This window comes from Thalassophryne amazonica, chromosome 8 (assembly GCF_902500255.1).
Source record: "Thalassophryne amazonica chromosome 8, fThaAma1.1, whole genome shotgun sequence".
Classification (NCBI taxonomy): Eukaryota; Metazoa; Chordata; class Actinopteri; order Batrachoidiformes; family Batrachoididae; genus Thalassophryne; species Thalassophryne amazonica.
The window spans coordinates 75220216-75232707 of record NC_047110.1 but is presented as its reverse complement, the minus strand read 5'-3'; the positions used below and the strand labels follow the sequence as shown (position 1 = coordinate 75232707).

Genomic DNA, 12492 nt, shown 5'->3' with positions numbered 1-12492 from the left:
ATGAGCGGATGCCTGTCATGTTAACTGTGCCTGTACTTGCACACCTGTCTCTGGTCTAGTCTTTCTATGGTTGCATTGGCTCCATAGGCATGGCAGGACTCCACAGTGTAGTCAGAGGTGATGCCCAGCACCGAACAGGAGTCGCCACATGACCCGTCAGCCACCACAATCACACGTGGCCACTCATTCTGTGGCATCCGCCGCAAATACTCCTCTGTAAACTGCAAAAGAAACAATAACATTTATAACTTATTAATAGATGTGTGACTATCATAGAAATAAGTATGTAAGGTTTTGTTCTGATTTTTGCGTATGTTCCACAGATAAAATGCAGAAAAAGAAAAAAAAAATCCTTTTAATTGAGCATTTTGCCACTGTGCTATTTCAAGCTTTATTTAATTCAAATGTCTTTTCTCACATTGCCTGTTAATCCAAAAGACAAGTGAGCGACCCTGTAATCAGCCATGAAAATGAAGTCCCAAGGTTGTGCTTGTCTTGACTGCAGTGCATCTCTGAGACATTTACTATGATGCCTGTATATCCATCCATCTGTAAAACACCAGACTGCTGCTTATGCAGGCAACACTTTTTTTATGTGTGCAAAAATTTACACTGTCACTCACACAGCAACACAAAGAAGAACAACATGAAATTCCAATGACTAATAGAACCGTTTTTCATTGCATGATGGGAACTGATGCACCCCAGGACATTAGCAATATTTTTATATTTCTTAAAGTTAAAGTTCATGATAATGCATATTATCATTTTTTTAAACTACTTAAATTGATAGGAAGTAACTCAGCCACATGAGGTGTCCAGCCAAAACATTCTGAGTGCCAGTCCCAAGAACAGATAACTGAGGAGGGTAGAAGGAGGCAGGGTGTAACCTTAAAGTTTGTCAAATGTCAGCAGGAAGGGCATCCGGTATAAAGCAAGCCAGAATAAAGGCAAATAGAATTTCCATACCAGATTGGTCAAGGCCCAGATTAACAATGACTACCACCAGTGCTGTTGCCCAACAGGGTGCTGGTGGAAATTGGGCTATTGCTGGGAGAAGAAGAAGAGGAGGAGGAAAACGTGTCCAGAGACAGCGGAAGAAGAGGAAAACTAAAAGGGTGGAAATGAGTTTTCAATTTTTAATTTCAATTTTATATATATAAATGAAAATAAATGAAAATCGGTACTTTGAATGTTGGCAGTATCACTGGTAAAGGGAAAGAGCTGGCTCATATGATGGAGAGGAGGAAGGCAGACATATGTGTGTGCAAGAGACCAAGTGGAAGGGAAGTAACAGCAGGACCATAGGCAGTGGGTTCAAGTTATTGTATCATGGTGGGGATAGGAAGAGAAATGGTGTTGAGGTCATATCTGACAGGGTGATGAGTGTGAAGTTGGAAATTGAAGGGGTGATGATGAATGTCATCAGTGCATATGCCCACATGTTGGTTGTGAGATGAAGGAGAAAGAAGATTTTTAGAGTGAGTTAAATGAGGTGGTGGAGAGTGTGCCCAACCATGAAGGTTGAAGGAAGGTGCACACAAGTCTACATTCTTTGTAGGAGATACAAGCTAAAAGAAATTGGAGACTGTAAGGTGGTGGCAGGAGAGAGTGTAGCTAGACAGCATAGGATGGTGGTTTGCAGGATGACTTTAGAGGTTAAGAAGAAGAGAGTGAGAACTCAACAAAGGATCAGATGGTGGAAGCTGAAGGAGGAAGACTGTTGTGTTAAATGCAGTGAGCAGGTGAGAGAGGCACTGGATGGAGGGGAAGCAATTTTGGACAACTGGAAAAGTATTGCAGATGTGGTGAAGGAGACAGCTAGGAAGGTACTGGGTGTGACATCCAGACAGTGGAAGGTAGACAAGGAGACTTGGTGGTGGAATGAAGGTGTTCAGGAAAGCATAAGGAGAAAGAGGTCGGTGAAATAGAATTGGGATAGTTGGAGAGATGAAGACAGTAGACAGTAGTACAAGGAGATGCTGCATAAGGTGAAAAGAAAAGTGGCAAAAGCTAAGAAAAAAGGCATAAAGCAAGCTGTACAAGAAGTTGAACAGTAAGAATGGCAAAAAGGACTTGTACTGATTGGCCAGACAAAGGGACTGATCTAGGAAGGATGTGCTAGCAGGTTAGGGTAAAGGACACAGATGATAAAGTACTGAGAGTGTGTTAAGAAGGTGGAAGGAATATCTTGAGCAGCTGATGAAGGAAGAAAATGAGAGAGAGAAAAGGCTGGATGATGTGAGAGTAAGTCAGGAAGTGCAAGAGATTAGTAAGGATGACAGGGCAGCTATGAAGAGGATGAAGAATGGAAAGGTAGTTGGTCCAGATGATATTCCAGTGGAGGCATGGGAATGTCTTGGAGAGATGGCAGTGGAGTTTCTAACCAGATTTTGTTTAATAATATCTTGGAAAGTGAGAGGGCGCCTGAGGAGTAGAGCCCAACCAATATGGATTTTTTGAGGCCGATTGTTGTATGGCTGGGGGGGCCTGGCTGCCGGTTTGTTTGCCTTTTGTGTTTCCTCCCAGGTGGCATGCATTTGGGACTGAGTGGCTGTGTTGCTGAGGCTGTCAGGACCTCACCCTGATCACCTGCGACTCGTCAGGACTCACAGCTGAGGTGCATCTGGAGGGATTGGAGTATGTTGGCATTTAAGACTGAAGTGCACAGTGTGCATTTGCCAGAGACTCGACCTTGTGACCAGACGGGTGAGATCGTCGTCTCGGGAGCCATCTCATCAGCAGCGGACGCTGAGAATGTCCAGGTTTGATGCACGGTCTGTGAAAGAGGAGAGGGTGAGGTTTCACGCTCGTCAGCACACTTCCTGAGGTACGTTGGATTTTGTGACTAACAGTTATACAGTCAGTAAATGTGGTGTCCCTCACACCTTATTGTATTGAGCTGTATGTTAGTCATGTATCAGCTTCCACTGCGGTGGTGATTTGTGAACGGGATGTTCCATGCCTGCAGGTTGGAAGCTGATCAGTAATCAAGCCAGGAAGTGTTTGCTGTTTGTACACCTTTAAGTGTTCTGTGTGTAGAGTGTGGACTCACATAATGGTTCCTTCTTTCACAGACTCGGTTGTTGCGGCCACCTGGGGGGTGTCGGCGGGGTCCTTGGGTCCGAAACAGCTTCTGGCTCCGGACCATTAGCGCTGCTGGGAGCGCACCACGCCAGACCGCACCTTTTATTATTATTATGATCACTGTTATGTATTAAATTCAGTTAGCCTTTGAACCGTGCTCTGCTTATTGCATACTGGGTCCTTCAAACGCTGGTCGGTTCTCCGAGCTGCGTCCGACACATAACAGTGATCATAATAATAATAAAAGGTTTCTATCTCATATCATTAAAAAGTTAATTACAATTTAGTAAAGCTTGGTCCCAGCCGTAGTATACGACAACATCAGCCACAGAGGGTTAATGGCGAACGGCAGTAATTCCCAGAACCCTTCCAGATGACCAGTGAATCTGAATGTTTCAACCTCTTAGCAGTAAACGAACGTTTTTCATGCTAGAAATGAGGTCTACACAACGTAGGCTTAATAAAAAGCATGACCGATGCAATGATGAACATTTGACACATTACTACATAAACTGAGTTAATCAAACTGAGTTGAACTGAAACGGGAGAAATGTGGGGTGAATGTAATCGCAGGTTATTACAAACAACATCCTAATAAACTTACTTGTATGCTTTTGTCAGCTGATCAGTGCAGTGTGACGGCGAACTACGGGGCCGGTGATGAACACATTTAAGCAGGGGTGTAAGCAGCTCTCAGTTGAATGGAGTCAGAGCTCCATCTACTGGACAAACAATGCAAGTACATTTTACATTGCTGACACAAACATTACTTCAGTAACTGTTCTGTTTATGAGAAGTTATCGGCGTTCTATCGGCAAAATTTAGGCCAATAGTGAGTACTTTGAAAAGGGCTTATATCGGCCGATAATATCGGCCGGCCAATATATCGGTCGGGCTCTGAGGAGTGGAGCCAAAGTGTGCTGGTTCCTAATTTTAAGAACAAGGGTGATGTGCAAAGCTGCAGTAACTACAGAGGCATAAAGTTGAGCAGCCACAGCATGAAGTTATGGGAAAGAAGCTAGGCTTAGAAAACAGGTGAAGATCTGTGAGCAGCAATATGGTTTCATGCCAAGAAAGAGCACTACAGATGCAATGTTTGCTCTGAGAATACTGATGTAAAAGTATAGAGAAGGCCAGAAGGAGTTACATTGTGTGTTTGTGGATTTAGAAAAAGCTTATGACAGGGTGTCAAAGAGTTGTGATATTATATGAGGAAGTCTGGAGTGGCAGAGAAGTAAGTGAAGCTAGTACAGGACATGTACAAAGATAGTGTGACAGCTGTGAGATGTGCAGTTAGAATGACAGACTCATTCAAGGTGGAGGTGGGATTACACCAAGGATCAGCTCTGAGTCCTTTCTTGTTCACAATGGTGATGGACAGGTTAATGGATGAGATCAGACAGGAGTCTCCATGGACTATGATGTTGCAGATGACATTGTAATCTGTAGTGAGAGTAAAGTGCAATTTGAATCTACCCTGGAAATGTGGAGCTACACTCCAGAGAGCAGGGGAATGAAAGTCAGCAGGAGCAAGACTGAGTACATGTGTGCGAATGAGAGGGAGCCCAGTGGAATAGTGCAGTTACAAGGATTAGAGGTGGTAAAAGCAGATTAGTTTAAGTACTTGAGGTCAACTGTTCCAAGTAATGGAGAGTTTGGTAGAGAGGTGAAGAAGAGAGTGCAGGCAGGGTGGAGTGGGTGGAGAAAGGTGGCAGGAGTGATTTGTGACCGAAGAATATCTGCAAGAGTGAAGAGGAAAGTCTGCAAGACAGTAGTGAGACCAGTTATGTTGGATGTCTTGGAGACGGTGGCACTAACAAAAAGACAGGAGGCAGAGCTGAACATGTGATCCTCTTTGAGAGTGAGGAGAATGGGCAGGATTAGGAATGAACATATCAGAGGGACAGCTCAGGTGGGACGGTTTGGAGACAAAGTCGAACATGCAGAGGAGGGTCCCAGGGTATTGTTGGGCAGCATGTCTCATGGCCATGTTCTCGGTCTATTTGATAACTTCGTATCTCCTCCAGGACGCCATGACGTGTACTGTTCTTTTGCTTACCACACTACACAGAAAAAAACTCAAGTTTTACTTTTAGACATACGTTTCAGATAACACAACGCGAGCAGTCACCACATATAAATCTCAAATGCACCATTTTTCAACCAATCACATAACTTTACTGATCCACGCTGAGGGCAACGGCCCGCCCATCTGGGAGCGGAGCTGAGAGCAGGCAGAAGAGGCAGGAAGAGCACTGTGTGTGTTTGAGATCAGCTTGCAAAGTGTTGCAGCAACTCATCTTTCAATACAACATCTAAAATTAAAGTCCGTTTCCTGTCAGTTTTTGAGTCTTCTGAGTTTGCTCCCCACATTAAACTATACATTAAACCGGGAAAATTGAGGAAACCCCCTACAGTATATAGGGAGAAGGATGCTGAGGATGGAGCCACCAGGCATGAGGAGAAGAAGAGGGAGACCAAAGAGGAGGTTTATGAATGTACTGAGGGAGGACATGCAGGTGGTTAGTGTGACAGAGGAAGATACAGAGGACAGGGTGAGATGGAAACAATTGATCTGTGTAGAAAAGAAGAAGACTTAAATTGGTAAGAAGTGGTTTTGCAAAATTTTAAATTGAATTTAATTTTTACATTCTGTAATTATTGTGAGATTTTTATTGCCCACACACAAACAGGCACCAATGGCCACTTACTGTAATGCTTAATTGTTTGATATTTGTATTCATTCATTCATCTTTTTATTACCGCTTACTCCAATTAAGGGATATGGGGAGCTGGAGCCTATCACACCATTCATTGGGCAAAAGGCAGGGTACACCCTGGACAGGCTGCTAGTCCATCGCAGTGCCACATATAGAAAAACAAACGCATTCACACCTGTGACCAATTTAAAATTTCCAGTTCACCTAACCTGCATGTCTTTGGAAGTGGGAGGAAGCCGAAGCACCCGAAGGGAACCCACGGGAACACAGGTTGAACATGCAAACAGTGCTAACCACTAATCCACTGTACTGCCTCCTTTGATCACAGAGAATTACTTCTATGATCATACAATAAATATGATCTATATGATTAAAACATGCCAGTGATTGATGGTAAATCTGCTTCTGAAGCTAAATGAATACAATATAGGCTACTTCTTTTGGTAAACATTCTTTAATTGTGCCAAAAAATGTTCACAATTCTATGTAATGCATTTTTGTGGTTTAATAGAGCAATAATATTAATGTGATAGTATTAATATTAATCTGTAATAATCACTGGATGATTAATCATTATTTTAACACTCTGGCTTGTTTGGGGCTTTGTTGCTAATAGTAAATCCTACCTAGACCCTGAGACCTCTGTCTGGATGGTCCTTGCTGTCTTTGGTGTGAAGCACATGACATCCATTTCTTCCAAAAAAGACATGGCATACTGATTATTCTGACCACAGTACACATTTCCATTGTGTGACAGCCCAACCCAGATGCCTTCAAGCCCAGAGATGTTGATGCTGCTTCTGGACAAGGTTAATGTTAGGCTTCTTTTTTGCACAGTAAACTTTTAAGTGGCATTTGGGAATGTAAGTCAGTATGGTAGTACTTGACAAAGCTTTCCCAAAGTAATCCCTTGCGCACATGGTTATATCAGCTATTGGTTGACCATATTGGTTGACAAACTAGAGATACTCTGTCCATCTTTGCTCCTCAAAGACTCAACATTTCCTGGATACTGCTTTTGTACCAAATCATGGTTACAATCACCTGTTGACATCACCTGTTAGAAATAATATATTTATTTATTTTACCAGCTCTAAATTGACTACATCCCAACTTTTTGGGAAATGCATTGCAGGCCTAAAATGCAGGAACTGATGTATATGATCAAATTAAATGAAGCTAACCACACAAAACATGAAATAACATTGGTTTGTACTGTCTTCAGTGAAACAGAAGCCAAAATAAATGTAAGAATCACGCTGCTTTTTTTGTATTTTCCATACTTTCTGAACTTTCTGAATTAGACTTGTAAAAGTCACTGAGTATTACATTTGGAAATTGTTTGTTTGGATGTCTGGAGACATTTGGACTGACATTTGTTTCCAATAATCCTATTTTAAACAGTACTTTCCACCGGCCTAAAAACTGTAGCCAGGATTCCCTGTTTGAGGTCAACTTACGTAACAACTTATCACAACTGATGAAAAGCTTTGAGGGAAATCACTAAACACTGCATACATCTGGTGTAAATATGCAAATTATTATTGATGAATAAGTTAAAATTAAGGCAGCTGGCCTCTGCAGTAGAAATTAACCTCTGATCCTGTACAAATGCAATTTTACACAAAGAAATACAGCATGTGTTTTTCAGGCTGATTTACAGACAGCAAGACCTTGAGCAAACTGTGTTCACGTACTCTTTAAATGTCAGAAAAGTACAGAGTGAGCTCAATATGAGATGGCAGCCTTGTTCTGCTTAAGTCATAGAGCTCCGTTATCGGCACAGCTGAAGGCCATCAGACTCCTGCCGGGGTAAAGCCACACAAACATGTTTTCTCAGAACAGTATTTGGGGACAATCAGGTTTTGGCTGATAATAAAGCAACAATTAAAACAGGAGCTGTGACCTGGAGTCTTTTGTTTTCCTCAGAATACCACTTGTTCATTATTTAAGAGTAAATCCTTACTGATCGTAAGTTTTTCTGCTGAGGTTTATGACTGAAATAAAGCCGACTGGCCACATGATGATCAGTCACCGATTCATTGGAATCTTACTGGGATTTATTAAAGTGACAAATGAAGAGTGATTTTGGACAACACCTTGACCTTTGACTTGAACATTAGGGAAGAAGATTTAATTCATGCAGGCCCTGAGGCCCGTCAGGCCATTGCTTACTCCTGAATACCGTAGTGAGAAGCATGAGAGTCTACGACTCCAGTCCATCACAGTTCACTTCTCCAGCAAAGACCAGTGCCCATTTACAGCTGGATAGACTGGGACAATACATCTAAAGTGTCTTGTCCAAGGACACACAGGTAGACTAAAGCACATGCCTGGAATCCAGCTGTGGTCTATGTAACTCCTGTCCCACAGAGCAACCTGCTCTGGAAATATAATGGTAATAGGGCATCACAGTCTCGTCTGAACCCGTGTGATATCGCAGGATTTGACCACTTCCGGGGACAATGTGCAACATAAACACAGCATCACTTCACACGGAAAAATGGTGTACTGTAGTCACTGAAGCAGCTGCGAAAAGCGCAGTTTTTTCCTGTTCCCAGTGGAGAAGGGAAGACGAGGCGAGTGGGAGAGGTTGTGTCGGTAAGTGTTAGACTACACACCTGGCCAGAGTAGCTGCAGTCTCTCGCCTGCACAACCGCCTCGACATGCTTTGGTTTGAATATTTATTATAGGTTACGACTGGGTAAAAAGCAAAATCCTCAGTGTTAATTCAACTTACACGGTGTTAAAGTTTACATGGTTCCTGAGTTCATATAGTTCTCACTAGTTCAAGATTAAAGTGGCCCTTTAGAGTGACCACGCCACGAAAATGTACTACACTTTGTGATGGTATCACAAAAAAAAAAAAAAAACACAGACTGGGCTGGTATTTCCAACACTGTAGCGAGTACTTTGGTGTAGTCTGGATTTAAAAGTCTAAAGTTTGCTGTTGAGAGGAACACCACAAAGGTTGGGTTTGAACCAGCAATCTTCTAGTTAGGAGGTGACAGCACTTAGCACAGCCCTATAAAACCCAAAGCATGAGTCACAAGAACTCCTTTTTTGTTTCTTTTTTCGCTCTGCTTCAGAACTGTGTTAAAATGACACCTTCAGAGAATGAAATTACACTATTTTTGACAAATACTTCCAGAACAGAGCAAAGTTCAACAGTGATTAAACAATATTCTGAGTTCATATCAATTCTGAAATGTTTAACTGAAGTTTTAAATCTCTGGTGTTGTGTAACATCTGGTTTTGTTTTGACTGCAAGGTTTTGATAGATTTTAAATTCTTTGGTGCTCCTTGGTTTGTTTTGCTTCATTGACATGCAATGTTTTCTGCAGTGAACTTTTAAGATTTTATATGATTTTATATTGCTTTGTTGTGGAAGCTCTAGGAAACATGCCCTTTTGGGTTTTATAATTACAATGGAGCTGTTAATGTGATATACAGACAGTTACATTCACTGACCAGAAAAATAGGCACAACTGTGCCATGTAATGTAGTGCAACAAAACACTTATTGAAGAATAAGTAAACACCACATTTTATGTGTTGATTCAGTTGTATGGTGCACTTTAACCCTCATCACTACATGTTGTGAAACTTACTCATTTGTACACCTGGGGTCGATATGGAGCCCAGCAGAACCTCTTGTTTTAAATACTGTAAACAGGTGTTGCAGGTGTCTATAATATAACTAGATATGGTCAACTATTTGCAACTATTTTTAAAAAAGACTTTTGAGTATTTGGCTGATGAACCACATTTCATTTCGAAAGACTTCTGAATGTTTTTGTTTTAGGTTTGTTTGTTTGTTTTTTATTTTGTTTTGTTTTGTTTTTGGGTAATTTTTGAACACTTTTCAATACAAAAATTCAGTACCTATCCCTGCTCCCTGCAGTTGTTCTGATGCAAATAATGGCAGTTCTGCAGTTATGAAAAACTGACATAAAGCTCAAAATTTTGCAGCGGAATCCGACCAGATACCAGTATGTCTATCAGGGGTGGTACAAACCGGGTGGACACAAATGCAAGCTCACAAAACTGATAGAGTTCAAAAGGTTTAATGAATGCACCAGGCAGGGGTTGGGTACACGGGTGGTCCAGCAGCGAGGCAAAGGAGCAAAAAGGCAAGAGGCTAAGACGTGGCTCAATAAACAGGCACATGTCACAAACACAGTGTAAGGGCTATCAGAGACAAGGCATAAACAAGGTCAAAATTGAGGCAGAGTCAAAATACAGGCAGGCAGGCAAAAATGGAACAAGGAACAAGGCTGGAAAGTGACATGAAACCAGTGGAAACAATCTGAAACTGTGAGGGTTTAAATAAGGAGGAGACTATAAGGTGATGTGAAGCAGGTGCATAGAAGGTTCTGGAAAGGGGTGTGGTTTGTGAATCAAAGAAGAGGGAAGAAAGGCAAGAGAGTGCGAAAGCGCAAAACAAAGTGGTGCAATGCAAGAGAAGTAAGTGACAGAACAACTAACTGTGAAAAATGTGAAGTGCTCAAGACAAACAAATAATTAACATGAGCAAAACAAAAGGGGCAAAACCAATCAATACTGTGACTAGTCTAGAAAGGGAAAAAAACAAGAAACCTAATATTAAACAAAACTAGGACGGAACTGATACTGACTGAGACATAAACGTGAATACAATAAATGATGATGACAAACTACTGGTATAACAGAGAATAACAAACCCGCTGAGTACAGAATAATGCAATAAATAAAACAAGATAACTGATAAACAGAAAATGCAATAAATAACAAATGGAACATAATCAGATAAGCAACACTGAAGATAAATAATAACAAAACCCTGTGATTAAAGCACAATATAATAAATTTGATAAACAGAATTAAACTAATACTGAAGCAACATAAGGGACCAAGAGTGAAAGCAAACAATAAATAATACAGCAAAACTCTATACGTGGCCAGCAAATGATACAGAGAAGATAAAAGAAGCAAAACCAATAGTTAACTGAGCATGAGCATGGTAACCTGATATGACCAAACATAACCTAAGCATGATTATGATACATGACATGACTAAAAATCACAAAAGGCTCAGAGCAGTGAAGTGGAGAAAAGTCCAGAATCATAACAGCTGGCCCAAAAGGGCCAGACCATGACAATGTCAAACTAAGGTCCAAGTAGACCCCATAAGAAAAATTATTTACAGTATTAAATAAAACTGTATAAAAATAAATGAAATTGAAGACAATTGTATAGGGGACAATTAGATAAAATTTCAGCTGAATAAATATAACAATTAAGAAAATATATTTAAAAAAAATATACCCCCCCCCCCCCCCCCCATTTACAGGTGTGCCTAATATTTTGACCACTTTATTTAACTGTTTGCAGGATATAAAGGAGAACCAGACGAAATTAGCAACATATTTAAGTTGATCTTTTTGCATTTATTGCAGTGAACAGGGGTGTTGATTTTTATGGTCACGGATGCCATTTGTGAATGTTTGTGCTTGTTAATTTTTTACCTTGGTGCCCAGCTGCACCTTGACGTCCACCTTCAGTTTTTTCTGCTCCAGGATGCTCAGCAGGTGTTCCTGAAACACGCCGATCCGAGTGAAGAAATGCTCGTTGTGCCAGCAGCCTTCCATGTTATCGAAATCCACGCCGAGTCTCAGCAGAAACTTCACGCTGCGTGGATCCAGAGCGATCTGCTGGGGCCGGCAGAGCAGCGCGGTCCGGTACCGCTCATCCAGCAGGGTCAGCTTCAGCACCTTCCCGGAGCGGACAGCGACCAGCGCCGCCGTCAACCCCGCCGGACCCGAACCCACGATCAGCATCGAGATCCGGGCCCGCCACTGTCTGAAGCCGTCCAGGCTGACTTTGAGGAGCACGTAGACGGCCACGGCCAGCAGCGTGCTGCAGGCGGTGTTGTAGGCGACCGCGCCGAACTGCTGCTGCTGCTGCTGGTCCGTGTTTCCGGACTGCAGTCCGTCCATGTCGAGCACACACACTCGGACTGCGCGCTTTCCAGAGGCGTCAGAACCGTGCTCGTCGACGAACCGACCTGTGCTTCATCGTCGGACGGTGACTGACAGAATCAGGCGTTCCATCTCTGCGCGCACATCACGTGCGTTCTCTGCGCGTTCGCCGCGCGTAAAGTCTGCCTCTCTCACTGTGGAGAAAAGAAAGACTTCCACGTCAAAGTGAAGGCGAATCCTCACTAAATTATCAGTTCAAAATACGAAGTCTTGGTGTTAATTACCAACACCACCACTACAGTTCTGTAGCAACCCGCAAAATGGCAACATTGAAATGTCCAAATGCGCAATGCTGATGGAGAATTATTTTAGTGCAGGCTGTAAATGCTGCAGACTGTGTGTGAAAAGACAACTGTTGGAGCACTCAGCCAAGTGCATTCTTTGCTAACCCAAAAGCAGTTTAGATGAAAATATTCATGCTGTTCTGCTGCTGAAAAAGTAACAGACCATGGTAATGATGCTGCTTAGAGGTGGGCGATACTGGGAATTTTGGTATTGATCCTATACCAAGTAAATACAGGCCCAGTATTGCCAATATCGATATCAATATTGATACTTTTTCATATTTAAGCTTCATAAATCCAAAGGATCCAAAAGACCTTGCATAGAATTTCGCCAAACATTGTATGTGACAACAAAATACTTTATTATCACAATCAATATTTT

At 42.0% G+C, this 12492-nt stretch overlaps 1 protein-coding gene across 2 annotated transcripts in view; it reads right to left on the bottom strand.

Moving 5' to 3' along the window:
• The window catches only part of si:dkey-234i14.6, a 49113-nt gene extending 36983 nt beyond the window's left edge, over positions 1-12130 (bottom strand). The window contains exons 1-2 of one of the 2 annotated variants that reach the window (XM_034176678.1): positions 11314-12117; positions 45-221 (exon numbers count right to left, since the gene is read on the bottom strand). In XM_034176678.1, the coding sequence (XP_034032569.1) occupies positions 45-221; positions 11314-11784 (648 nt within the window). In that variant the 5' untranslated portion in view covers positions 11785-12117. Of the gene's footprint in view, positions 1-44; positions 222-11313 lie in introns of both variants that reach the window. The other variant, XM_034176679.1, reaches the window with a different exon arrangement.
• Positions 12131-12492: the final 362 nt, after the last annotated feature.